General features: G+C 41.4%; 1 protein-coding gene across 1 annotated transcript in view; it reads right to left on the bottom strand.

Moving 5' to 3' along the window:
* Positions 1 to 14,445, bottom strand: part of GLI3 (GLI family zinc finger 3) — a 274,556-nt gene that overhangs the window by 176,826 nt on the left and 83,285 nt on the right. The window contains exon 3 of the mRNA XM_058439226.1: positions 7,331 to 7,573. Within this exon, the coding sequence (XP_058295209.1) occupies positions 7,331 to 7,573 (243 nt within the window). The remainder of the gene's footprint in view (positions 1 to 7,330; positions 7,574 to 14,445) is intronic.

Raw genomic sequence — 14,445 nt, 5'->3', positions numbered from 1 at the left:
CTCTATTAAGAAAGCCGGAGGGAAAGTTGTTAGCAGATGGCTATGAAATGGCAAGAGTTGCTGTTTCTCATGCTTTACTCTAGCAGGGAAGGAAGGAATGAAACAGGGAGGGAAAGGGCGGAGGGAAAGAAACCACAAGCAACTACTAAAAAAGTGCCATTTGGGTGGGTGCCAAATTAGAAAAGATAAATAATTACATGGAATCTTTAAGCAACTGGATTCATGATCCTGAACTGAGTTGCAGATGGGGCCTCCTATTAACATGGATCAGACGCATACTTGGATGCTAAGTTGGGAAGATGTTACCAAAATATGAATTGCCTAGAGGCTGTTGAAGACAAGATACATCACTGAAATTTGGAAAAAAGCAAACAAACATCATGCTAACCTTAACTACAGGGAAAATACCTACTTGTTCGATGTCAGATGGGTGTCATGGAAGAGAGGCAGCTCTCCTGTGTTAATCTTACAGTATTTAAAATTAGGGTCCCCATCCAAGTCTATGAGTGAACTGCCAGCTTATTCCAAGGAATCGAAGTCCCTCCCTTATGCCGGTGAGGTGGCTCACGCCTGTAATCCCAGCACTTTGGGAGGCTTAGGCAGGTGGATCACCTGAGGTCAGGAGTTCAAGACCAGCCTGGTCAACATGGTGAAACCCTGTCTCTACTAAAAATATAAAAATTAGCAAGGCGAGGTGGCGCATGTCTGTAATCCCAGCTACTTGGGAGGTGGAGGCAGGAGAATGGATTGAACCTGGGAGGCGGAGGTTGCGGTGAGCCAAGATGGTACCACTGCCCTTCAGCCTGGGTGACAAAGTGAGACTCTGCCTCAAAAATAAAAAATAAAAAAATGCATATTTTACAAATATACAAATGTACCATAAATACTTTGTATACTGCCTGCTCTCAGGAAGGATTAGGTGGCTAAGTTTGGATCAGAGGTTGTGTACAATAACTAAATTGTGGAAGGGAAGCAGAAACAGCAATGTCTCTTCAGGTGGTCAAGAAGCCACTCTGATGGGCAGCCTGTGAGCATGGGTCACCTGGAATTCCACCTCCATGGTGACTGTGATAAGTATCCGAGCAGCTCCCAACGTCTCTGCCCTATGGTGGCACGCATGAGTCCACAAGTCCTACCCTAGGAGTTTTGGTGTCCACAGAAAGTAAGTACTGCCTTGGACTAATCACATTATTCCAAAGGAGGTTGGGCCGCCAGGTAGGGGCAACACAAGGAAGTAGCTGTGATGTTTTTAAAGGTGAGAATGACATGACTACTCAAGTGTCCATGGTAGGAAAATATCCTTGTAAGATGGCTCCTAGAGACTTTCCAAGGAGGTGGGTTGTTAGATAGGTCTTTAAACATAAGCAGGATTTCAAGGCAAAGAGAAAGCAAGTAACTGGTCCAGGAGAAACAACTATACAAGCAGGGCAACAAGGGCAAGGCCAGCACCAGAGCAGTGGCCAATGGGAGCTGAGTCGCTGTAGAAGAGAACAGTGCCGGGCGGCAGGGGAAGAGAGGACTGGACCAGTGCACTAAGGAGCTAAGTGATTTTCTCTAGAAAAATGTGATCTCTCTTGGTCTTTTCTTTCTCTTCCTGACCTGGGTGGTCTTCAAGCTTCTCCCAGTCTCCTATAATAAATTTATCCTCAAAATTGATGAATAAAATTGTTAACAAATTTTTCTAAATGCTACAGGGACTTTTCTCACCGTTGGTTCCCAGTTTCATTCACTATCTCCTAAAACAGAGATACACAGACTCACGGTCGCATCAGGCACAACAGTAGTCAAGATTCACTGCAACAGTTCAAATCTGGAACACTAAGAATTATCCCTAAATCTGCACTGCTTTGCTCGAAGTTGTCTTGCAATGCAGCTCTTTAAAAGTCTATGGATCCTGGTTAACATGGTGAAACCCCGTCTCTACTAAAAAATACACACAAAAAATTAGCCGGGCGTGGTGGCGGGCGCCTGTAGTCCCAGCTACTCGGGAGGCTGAGGCAGGAGAATGGTGTGAACCCGGGAGGCGGAGCTTGCAGTGAGCCGAGATCGCGCCACTGCACTCCAGCCTGGGTGAGAGCAAGACTCTGTCTCAAAAAAAAAAAAAGTCTATGTAAGTGGCTCACTGTTTCTAGTCTTAAAACATTACCTCTGGATTACTAAAAGAAAGCCAGGTCATTCTATTGAATTTCTAAGAGAAATACAAGAATAAGCAGGGAGCTATTCTCAAGCTCACAAATAACAGTTTTGCAAAGGTTCATGGACTTGTTTGGATCTCCTCACTCCAGCTCTTACTGCAATTCAAGACTACCAGCCTAGGAAGCAAGAGACCTAGCAAAGCCCCCAGGGTGTGACCCAACATCAGTCTTTCTGGTTAAACAATCTAATTTTCAAAGGGGGGAAAAAAACAAAGCATTTCTGATTGGCTCATCAACTGTTCTCCAAAGAGGTAAAAGACAGTCTGGATGAGAAGAGAACTAAGAGCTCAGGGAACTGTCACTGCCTTTGCAGTTTGGTCAAGACAAAACTGTTCATTTATGCCTCTTAGGCTTTTTTGTCTCTCACAGTCTCAAGATGACACTTGGATAGTAAGAGAGAGAAGTATGAGCAGGTGTACCTATTAAATATGTAAAATATACATCCTCTCTTCCATGCACTCAGAAGATGTATTTCTAAAGGGATGTGGAAAGTCACCTAATATAAAGACAGACAGATAGAAAAAAATTCTATGCAGATTTTTAGCACACAAGAATGCAAGTGGGCTTAGCACAACAGCCTTCCACAGAAAATAAATGCAAGCCAATTAAAAATTCAGGGTTTTTTCTTTAAGCTAATTCCTCAGGTTTTGCTAATTAGCAACCAATAGTTCTGTCATCTGAGCTGGGGAACATAGGAAGAATACCAGTGGTATGTTTTCAATCAAAGCATTTGCATGGAAGAATGAATCATATTTTCCATGAAGAATTACTGCTTAGGAGCAGTTGGGGGCAGAAGAAAAGCAGCCTTCACACAACTACAAAACTGTAAAGGAGACCTGAAATTTTTTAAAAAGGAGGCATCTTTCTGCCCCCTTTACCAAAACCAGCAGAGACCCTATAATGTGACATGACTAGTGAATCCGAGAAACTTTGCACAAAGATCCCTGCAGGAAGAGTTTAAAAACTAGACTCTTGACAGTAAGACAGAAGACAATGCAACACATGTTTTCTGTAAAAGGGAAGTGAATAAAAGTTAAGTGTCGGCCAGGGTACAGGAATGCTTTAACTATTATGTCACCTGCCTTTGAAAGTTTATAGAAGATAAATGCATGGCAGTCAATGAAAGCAGGGAGAGATGGCGGTTGGAAATACTAGGCTACAGACAGAGCACGGGCAGAAGAAAATTGCTGAGGAATCTTTGGGCAGAGGATGGGGCTTCTTACCCTGACTCTGATACAAGAAGATCAGGTCCTCCAGTCTAACCCCTACCACGCTCCCCCAAATTATAAAGCACCAGTGATCCTGTAGCCGAAAGCCTGTCAACACCACGCCACGTCTGAGTCATGCATCTAAAACGTCTACTTTTGCGCCTTGATATACAGCCCATTCACTGCGACCCTTCATGACAGAATACCCCGTATCCCCCCGGGAGATTTTATTCTAAACATATGCTGTGAATGTTTGAAGTGCCCGCTGTCCCTGAGTTTTCTTTTTTCTCTTTTTTTTTAAGCCACAAAACGTAAAATACTTTGATTTTTGCCTAACTACAATTTCTGAAGACGCAACATTGCATACCCAAATATAATAAAATCTTGTGCAATAAAAATTTTACAGATGTCCTTCTGAAGGGGAAAAAAAAAACAAAAACAGTTTTCCCTTTTCCGGTCTTACAGGAAGCCTGCCCACACTTTAGAAATACAAAGTTCATATATATAGAAACACAAATTAGGCATCTTGGAAAGTCTACAATTTCCAACCACAGAGAAATGAAGGAATTGCTGTGAGTGTTCACATGGCCAGCCCACTGGATTAGAGGAGTCTTTTCTTTTGACCGGCTCAGCAGAGCTAGCAAATAACTCAAGGGCAAGGGGAATGGCCTAAAAAGATGTTTCTGAACTTGAGCTACTGAAGGTCTGCAGTGCGCTTGTGTTGTTGACAGGGCCCACGACTGAGACAAGCTATGCCCACAAGATAAACAAATGTGACCAAAACCGTATGTCTCATTTTAAAAGGAGGGTATTTCTTCATACACTAAAAAATTCATGGAAAATTTATCACCTTCAGTTCACATCAATCATTAGCTTTGCCTGGATAATTAAATCCATGTGAGCATATAGATTTTATTATAAAGTATCTTAAAAAATACTTGTGATACTGGTAGGAGATTAAGTAATCCAACAGAGTTCTAAAGAAAAAGTAAAGTCACGTCCCATATGATGCTGAGGCTTAGTTTAGGATGTCTTTAAATATTCAATATGAATAAATAATACTGTATCTTTTATGTTCCTGCATGTATTAAAGTTTGCATTTGTTACATAAAACACTTTCTGCTAAGAATTTAAAATGTTAACACTTCTCAAACTCATTTAAAATCTTTACAATTTCTTCACTTACAAAACAGAAAAAAATTATGGTCGATCTACTGAGGTTGACTGAGAAAAGATTATGTACAGAAGGCCACAGTGCACAGCTCTAACCACACCACAGTTACAGGTTTGCAGTTTGCTCAATTCCTAATCTGTGTTATAGAAGAAACTTGACCAGGTCCGGCAAGAAAGAAAGAAAAAAAAAAGTGTACACTGAATCAAATACAAGTGCAACCCTCACAAACATGACTTAGAGAGTCAACTTATCACATATTGATGATGATGATAATGATGACGACGATGATGACGTAGAAGAGAAGGAAAAAAAAGAGGAGGAGAAGGAGGAAGAGAAAGCAGAGAAGAACTACTTTATTACTTTTGAGGCACTTACCATGTGCCACAGATCTTAGTTAATACTTTATTTGCATTGTCTCAATTTCCACAAGAACACCACGGAGCAGGCAGTTATATTATCACCCTATCCCACAGTAAGGAAAGGATTGCTAGAGGGATGAGCACACTTGTCAAGGTCACACAGCTAGCAGGTGACAAAGCTGGACATTGAACCCAAATTCCCGAGCATTGAGCCAATCTGTGCAGTCTTTAGGACTTCCCGTCCATATTATCTATATAATAACGTAATTTATGACCAATTTAGGGAGTACATTGGGATGGTAGGTCAAAATTGTATTTGCCATTTGGTTACAGACAACTTATACAGTTTATAAGTTATCACATAATTTTAACACCGATTTGGACAATATTGTGGGAAAATCTAACGAATAACCCATTGTGAATGCTGTAACCTCAAAACAGAGTGATGAATGAATTCAGATCCCCCTAAGAGCTCTCCCGTGCCCATCGTTAGTTAATAGGACATTGGAGGTCCAGGAGATGGGTCTCACTTGCACCGCTGAGGGAGGACAAGGGTCCCAGGTGTAGAGAGCTCCCAGCCCCTCAGAGGACGGGAAGATTCATGGGGGAAACCGTTAAAACAAACGAACCAAGAACAAGCTTCAAGTTGAATGGCACAGAGAGAAAGTTAACGGTTATCTGCTCACTACTGTCAGCCAAAAAAGAAGTACTCATCAGCTGCCCTGACTAATTAAATACCTCACTAATTAGTGGGCATCTTGAAAAGACAACAAAACATAAATATGAGATGGGAAAAGTTTGTTTTCACACATAAGAACAAAAACAATGCAGGGAGCTTTGGCTAAGAGTCTAGCCTGAATTTTTCTTAAAAAGTAAGTCTACTACCAGGATCTATAAATATAGCTAGAAAGCATGTAGGAGTCCCTCACATTTTCTGCGTGGATGATGTTTAAAGGAGACTCACAAATAAAAATACAATGCAGAAAACTTAAGCATGTGCTCAGAGAAAAAGCCTACCAAGACTATTTTAAACCTTCATTACTAAAAAGAAGGATGAATAAAATAAAACTAAGTAAACCCTGAATGAAGGAAGGAACAAGCCCAATAGCCTTCCTCCTTATTTCTGTATCTACAGAAATAAGACTGACCAGCACTTTTGAAACAGAAAAGTTGTAACCTTTTTCAAAAGCTTAGAAGAATCCAGAAAACTACCCTCCGTGCTTCTGACCACTTTTTAAAAATGCTCTCTCCACTTAAAAAAAAAAATGTAGCTTCCATCTTTTCCAACAATATAATCTGGTTGGGGGGGGTGTGGGGTAGCGGTTGCTGAGACTTAAGGTTATGCGAGGCCCTTTGATCTGAGGAGTGAGCATTCCCCTTTGCTGCAAGCCAACTAATGAAGGGATGAAATTAGCTTTTATCCTGGGCACTTTCTTGAGCAAAAAAACATGCACTAATCAGCTGTCCTCACTAATCAGTCATCTGGCTAATGACCTTTTGCCTTAAAACACTAAAATTTCTGAATGATGTGGAAAAGGGGAAACACAAACCAGTCCCCCTCACTGGAGCTCAATGGATCATCTGGTATTGGAGTCGGGAAGGTTAAATGGCAAGTCTGAATCCTGGCAAGGTGATAAATCTGTAATCAAGAGCTGCAAGCTTTGGCACCTCAATATGAACTTCATTACTCCACAACCAAATTGTATTTTTTTTTAACTAGAAACAGGGCAGAAATAAACTCAACCCTTATACATTTTTCTTTATATTCTGCCTTTGGAGAAAATCATCCCATACTTGAGTTCAGAGTCCTAGTTAATTTCTTAAACGTGATTAGTGCTGCGAAAGGAGCTTCTGATGTGTCTAGCACTCTGGTTAGAGAGGAAAATACAGCACAAAGAAAAATCTTCCATATTAAGGAATTTAGCACAGATTTGTTAAAAGAGTTTTGTTTTCACAAACCATCAAAAATGGGAATAGGCAAAATCATTAAATTAAAAAATCATTAAAAATGGGAATTGCGGCTGCAGAGCACTTCTCTTAACGAAGCCTGCTTTCATAACTTCATAACAATAAATTTTTCTCCTGCAGCATCTGTTTGGCTGGAGTAACTCTAGTTCTACTTCTAAACAAAAGTCTCATGTGGATTAGTCACCAATGGACCACTTTCCTGAAGGCTGCCCCACTGAAGACTGACGTTGCTTAGAGATATAAGAAAACATCTCTCTCTAAAAAAGAATGGGAAGGAAGTAGGGAAAGTAAGAAGGAAAGTGGAAAGAAAAATTACCCCTTTTAATAAATTATACAAGCCAAAACTTCATAAAGCACACACACACACACACACACACAGCCCTCCCCATAGCTCCCGAACAAGTGCCGACTGGCATGGGCACTTACGGTAGTGGGGTTCCATGTAACCATTCCTGGGGTCCATGGCAAACACCGTCCCACGGTACGGCACAGAGGGCTCCGCCAGGTGTGGCAGGGACCCATGGATCTCTTTCTTGATCAATGAGGCCCTCTCGTCACTCGATGTTGAAGGTTCCTCACTGACTTTGCTGAGGCCCTGGACATTCTGTGGCTGCATAGTGATTGCGTTTCTTCTCTCTCTGTGATAAGTCTGTCCAGGACTTTCATCCTCTAAAGAAAGAAGAAAAATGAAAGCTCTGTAAACTACTTTAAGGAGCAATTAAAAAAACATGATCAATTAGGTCTCATTCTCGATATCCCTCTCCCAGAAAAGAAGTATCTTTCTTATTCACGGCAACTTTGAAAGCTACAGGGCTGGGACGGGATCTTTGCAAGACAAAATTGTTTATGAATGAGGGTCCAAAGTACAAATACACAGGGAAGGAGGAAGGGGAGCAGGAAATGAGCCTATTAAACTGAGATGTAGGGGTCGGCAAATTGGCATCACCAGCTTCTAGCTGGGTCTGCCCATGAAGTTTCTGTTCATGGGCTGGCCAACATGTTGCAGGTCCCACGTGGAACTGAAACCTTTGCCAATCTAAGACTGTGCATGTCCAGCTTCCCTTTGCCTGCCTGGGGACGCGGGGCCTCCGGGGTGACACAAAGTCCTTCCAGCTACCCACTGAGGCTCTGGTTGCTCCAGGGGGTGTAGGGCCTTTGCTCCTAGAGAATGACCTATTAGGAAGCTATCCAAAAGTTTATGCGGTTTTGTTGTTTTAAGTCAGATTTGTAACCCAGCAAGAGATTTGACAGAGCCAAAAATGGAATAGAAAACTCACTGGTGACAAGAGATAAAGGTGCCAATCATGAAAACCTACAGAGCCTCTCATGAGATACTTCCTGCTTCTGTCCATACAACAAAGCTGAGACCTAAGAGGAAAACAGAGTGAAACTGAAAGTCCAGGTGCGAGATGGCTCTGAGGGTGAGGAAGGAAGGTGTGGGGGATGTTGATATGTGTCCATGCTCTGATGGGTCCATACATTTCTTCAAACATGTAAGAAACAGCTTGAAGAAATTCCATATGCAGCTGGTATTCCAGTTTCCTAATACTTCAGTTCCCTTTGATCAGTAAGAACTTTCCATTTCTCCACTATGGTTCTCTGCAAATGTGATTGGATGACCTTTCTATAATAGCAGATCAAAGAACCCATGCATAAAATTAAATCACACTGCCTACGTGAACCCACAACAAGTGGAGCGATTCATCTCTTTGAATCATACATGAACTCTAAACTACATGCTCCCAAACAAGTTCCACATTTAATCAACAGACTGTGCTCTGGCAGATAAGTGCTGATGGAAAGAAAGTTGCTGTCCAGGTACCACTTAGACATCTAATGTAAAAACTGTTTCCTATTCCTATCTTAAAAAAAAAAAAAAAACTGTATTTGGGTATAAATAATAATATTATTGTGCACTTTAGAAAAACAGATCTTGAACACATCTTATTCTCATATACAAATTTATCTTCAAAATAATCCATAAAGCAGATATGATTAACTAAGGGCTCCCCCAATAAACAGAAGAATAATGCTTTAGCAGTTTCATAACTCTGTTCAAATTCAGAAGAAAGTAGAACTGTAAACACAAACTTGCATAAAAATACAAACTGAAAATAACAAATACTATTTATGTTGACTCAGGACTTGAACTACCTAAAGCCAGCAGCAAGTTTAGTCTTTCTGCCTGTGTGTAGGACTTGAAAACTAAGCAATATATTCCTTACCTTAGCAAATGACTTGCAGAACAGAAAAGACAATGAGGTATGTTTTGGTCTTTACAGAGAATTTGCTGACTACTACAAGGTAACTATGAAATACTATTTTAATATTGTTTTGTGCAGATCCTCATCCCAAACTTTATAATTAAGGGGTAAATTATACGTTTAATCTATCAAGTAAAAACAAAAACAAAAAAAATCCTGTAATCCCACATGTTCACATTGATCTCTATGAAAGCAATTCATACCATGCTCCTGGTAATTTTAAAACAAACTACAAAAGATAAAATACATTTTTATTTTCCCTTCTAACTAATATTTTTAAGCAGTAGGTCACCCTTGTACTTCATTAGCAGAAAACCCACAGTCTATAGAATAAGAATTTTGCAGTTATATAAAAGCAAAAGGGTGTCAAAAACACTAAAACTTATGTCAGTTTTATAAAAATTCATATAACCTACAAATGGCCCAAGTCATATTTTCCACTAATTTGTGCTCTGTATAAAGGCTTTATTTCAAACTTAAATCTGAAATGAACTTCTAGCACTGAGGTGCAAATTCTGTAGAAAGGGACCTTCATTTGGAGGCCAGAAAACCCTTCCTCAGGGGGGCTGTGACACATAATTAGCATTCTCTGGGAAAGATGAATAACCAAACTCGGCTAACCTGTTCCAGGTTTAAAACAGGATTTCCTTGACTTAATCGTCCTAGAATAAATTAACTTTTCTTCTCTTAAAACAGCATCCCTATAATAAACCCTGTCTTAAAAAACTATGTGTTTATGATGAGCATTTGAATCCAACCTCACAAATAACTGAATAATGAATGGGTTATGGTCTGGCCAGAGTCCTCTCACCATTCCCCCAACCTCTTGAGAGAATAAACTCAGGAGGGTAATCGGGGCGGCGGAGCAGGGGAGGGTGAGTGGAAATGAGAGTACCTTTTAGCTCAATGATTTTCTTAATGAGAGTTCACCCAACAAAAGTAAATATTAAAGTTATAACAAGAAGTAACCAAAGTGCACATTTTTAATACGGAAAAAATTAAATTAAAATTACTATTCCCTTAGTAAAGTTAAATGCAGGCAGGAATTTTTTTTTTATGTGAAAACTTCCATCAGGAAACTTGCTTTTACAATAGTCAGTGCTACCCTAATTTTACCCAACCACACCTCCCTGCCCCAAAAGGAAAACTCCAGCAGACAAATACTTCATGAAGTTTATCTCCTGTACCAAGTTGCTTTTGACGGGCATTCATATGAAAACCTGACAGTACACACACTCCACAATACAAACAGCTACGAGGCTTGAAAGCACTCTGTATACAGTGAAAGGGACACTTTCCAAGCAATATTCCTGCCTGCTCTTATAAATTTAGCAACCACTTCAGCAAGCCAAAAGACGAAAGCTGTCTAATCTTGTTCAGTTGAGCCGAGTTGTTCAATAAAGTTTGAGAGTCAGTGCAGACAGGCTACGCCAGGCCAAATTATTGACAGAAACACACTGTCCACCATGGCAACAGGCAGAAGTCTGCTGCAAAAATGTAAGCAAACAGCCCACTGCTCCAAGAGCATCTGCCAATGGACTTTAACAGCCAAACACAAGGCAACTGTTCCCGCTTCTCTCTGTTAAACAGCTGCAAGCTCGGGGGTCAAACCAAAACATGCAATTCACTAAAATCTTTCAGGAAAAAAATGACTTTAAATACTGTCATCATAATCCCACTTTGTACCTCCTTCTTTTTGCATGTCCATGCTCAAGTGGAAGTTAACAAATCCCTGCCCCCAGAGAGCTGCCCAAAGCATCACATTTTAGAAACTGTCCCAGAATTTCCAAACTCATCCAAAAGCAAGTGACATCAAGTCAGATATTCTTAGTGCTAGAAACTCAGAAAAAAAAAAAAAAAACAGTGGGGTCCTTGCAAACAGTGCTTAGGATGTTTGCAATAAAAGTCTGGAGAAGGTAATCACGTTGCTGCATGAAGGAGGACTCGAACATGCACTTGTGGGTGCTTGCAGACAAACATCTATCCGATTTCTCACGGTAACCGAGGGAACAGGTTTCGGGTTTTTTTTGTTTTGTTTTGTTTTGTTATGTTTTCTTCTGTCCGTGACTTGAAAGAAAAGTTTCAGGTGATTCCTTCAAGATAGAAACAAAACTCTGCCAGGCATCACTAACTAAGGACACCTCCTGTCACCTAACAAAATTAGCTGATTAGGAGCTCACAGTACATGTGTTCACCCCCTTTTCCCACTTAACATCGATTTTCCCTTAAAACCCATTTTAATACCCACTACTCCTCTCTTGTCCCAAGACCTAGAAGATGCGGAGTATAAGAGAACAGACAATACTTACAACACAGTCCCCAGGCTCTGGCTAGCTACTTTGTGCCAACTTCTCTTGGTGAGCTCTCTCTAGCTGCGCAGACCCTCTAGGAACATTCTCGGTGTCTCTCTGCCTCCCTCTCCCTCTCCCTCTCCCAGGCAATGCTGCTCCCATTAGAGGAATTAAAAGAGGTTGGAGCCATGCTAAATTTAACAAGCTCATTAGTATTCTTTCTGAGTGCTTCCGAGTGAACTCTCCCTATTCAAGCCTCTCTCTCCAGCAGAAGGGTCAGGCGGCTAATCATTAAATCAAACTAATGTCACCCTATCACAATCAGCCCGAGAGAAGGAGGGTTTATTATTTCAGTTTATGCTAAATAAACGGTTTTACAAATGGTCCCCAAGCAAGGTCAACAGCAGCTTCAATTACAAGACAAACTTAACAAGAGTTGCTATAAACCAAGTACTCTGTATTGACTTAAGAACAGGCTCCGCTCCACATATTGCCACTAGCAGGATTGTACAGGAATGCATATTGTAAAATAAAGGAAGGGGTGAGCTTTTTTCTTTGCCAGAATTTGCGAGTGCACAGCGACTCCTCATTCACCTCTCTCCAACCAGCTAGCCGCTCAGCTCAATTCACCCCACACAAAGGCTGGAGCCTAGACCTCAATGGACCGAGTGAAACATGTTCAAAACTAGGCTCTCTATTGTGACTGAATTTCTTAACATCTTTTCAAAAAGCGGAGAATGCCTTGAGGCTAAAGGAAGAAACAGGCTAATGGTGAATTGGGAATTCTGAGCAAATTTCAGAGCCCTTTCCTCCTAGCTTTTGAGGTTGAAAGCAAGCTCTTTCCTTTCAAGTTTCAAAGTCCTTTTTCCTCCCGCAGTGTCACAGAAGGATTTGAAAAGAAGGTAATTGTGCTCGCAGTCTCCCTGATCAGAGCTTACGTCCTATTTCTGGTATTTCGGAATACTTCTTGCAATAATAGTGCATATAGCTCAATCCCTTAACCGGCCTGCACTCTGCAATTGCTCATTAAATGAACAATTGCGGGTATAAAATGTCTTTTATGTTCAAGGTCTGGATATAAGATAAGCATTCTAGGACTCTAAATTTGGTTTACTAAGGAAACTCTCCATCATTAAATTACAAAACTGAAGTCAGAATATCAGGCTTTCCCAGAAAAGTGGCACTCAGGTTGCAGTGAGCCAAAATGAAGGGAGGATGGGGCGGGCAGGGAGGAGGCAACAAAATGTTAAGGGGGGGAAAAAAAGACCGGAGGATACTCAGATTTCTAGCCGAATGGGATTCTAACAAGAAAATACTATTTCCATATTTAAGGTCTGAGTTTGTGAAACCTTATAACTTCTATATTGAATGATATAATAAAGTCATGTTCAAATGAATTAAAATACAGGACTGACGCTCCATAAATATGTTGTTGACTAATCTGGACCCCTCACAAGCAAACATCTTCCCCATCCTTAAGAAAAGAAATAACCCTTTCCCATCATTATTTACATCATCTCATGTGATCCTCACAGCAACCCAATGATGGCGGTAGGACAAGGTATTAGGCCCAGTTCAGAAACTGGCCATCATGTCCCAGGTGAGTAAGTGATGCAAAGAAAATTCCCAGTATGCTTTACTGAATCCATACATCCCTGTCCCCTGTTAACATGACAAGAGCTCTATTCCCAGGTAGGCTTTTGGAATGATATCTGGATATGTACCCCAACATCCACTACCACCACCAGTAAAAAGAAAAAAAAAAAAAAGGAATGACATTGCTATGCACAGAAAATTTCAAAACTGAGACACTCTCCCATTAAGTTTTTGACAACATAAATCCACTCCTGGGAAACACTGACAGAAGCCCAAATGACAAATCTATGGGGAGACACTGGACCCATGTGGAGGACCCGCACAGGTGCAATCCTTCCCCTTCCACGCGCAAAGATACACGCAGGCCCCACTCAGCGCTGCACACCCTCTCCACCGCACTCCAGGACTCGGCCAGGGGCTTTGTGTGTTCCAGGCGTTTTTAATGTGTCTCTAGAAGCTTGGGGCCCCGCCCTCCTGTCCTGAACAACACACAGAGCATCATCTCTCCCTTCCTCCCAGGAAATTGCTTCGCTGTGTTTGCAAAGAGTATTATTTAATTTTTTTTCCTATTATTCATTTGTTGCATCTTATCAGCTTTTATTTCTTTGATTATTTACATGTTGGTGCTCTTTGAATAAAAACCAACGGAATCCAAGTCCTCGCCTCCCTGTTTCAGAATTCTCCCCAAGATTGACCAAAGAGAGATCAGAAATGAAAAAGAGAAGAGGCTAAGTATATTCAAAAGCATTGCAGAATTATGCTAGGAAGGGGGAATAAAGTTCCTGTAGTTTTTGAAAGCAGAGTATTTCCTCTTTCCATCCAGACTGCAGTTCTGCCAAAGCCAGGGGCTGCTCCCTAGAATGTCTAGAGCTTGGCTTCCAAAGGGTGTGAGCAAACAATGCCTACTCTAAGAACATTTCCAATACCCTCGGGGTCAGACTTTGCCCTTGTGCAGCTACACATACATCTCCCATTGACAATGACGGATGACAGAGGGAGGGGCCCAGATGGATCAGGAGAAAGCACTCAGCTTTGTTTGCAACCTTTAAACTGCACTGCCAGGCCTGCAACATGAGAGGGCTGCAGCAGAATTTGAAGGCTTGCGGAAATTCAAGTGACAACTCTCCCTCAAAGATTACGGGATTGCTCTCTCTTCCTGCTTTCACCAACCAGGAGGTCCCAGGGTGAAAGGAGAGAAAGTAGAAAATGCTCTCCATCAGGCCGAGTGTGGTGGATCACACCTGTAATCCCAGCACTTTGGGAGGCCGAGGTGGGTGGATAACCTCAAGTCAGGAGTTCAAGACCAGCCTGACCAACATGGAGAAACCCCATCTCTACTAAAAATACAAAATTAGCCGGGCATGGTGGCGCATGCCTGCAATCCCAGCTA

This window comes from Hylobates moloch, unplaced genomic scaffold (genome assembly GCF_009828535.3).
Source record: "Hylobates moloch isolate HMO894 unplaced genomic scaffold, HMol_V3 SCAFFOLD_1, whole genome shotgun sequence".
In the NCBI taxonomy this organism is placed as follows: Eukaryota; Metazoa; Chordata; class Mammalia; order Primates; family Hylobatidae; genus Hylobates; species Hylobates moloch.
This window is presented reverse-complemented; position numbering and strand designations above follow the sequence as displayed.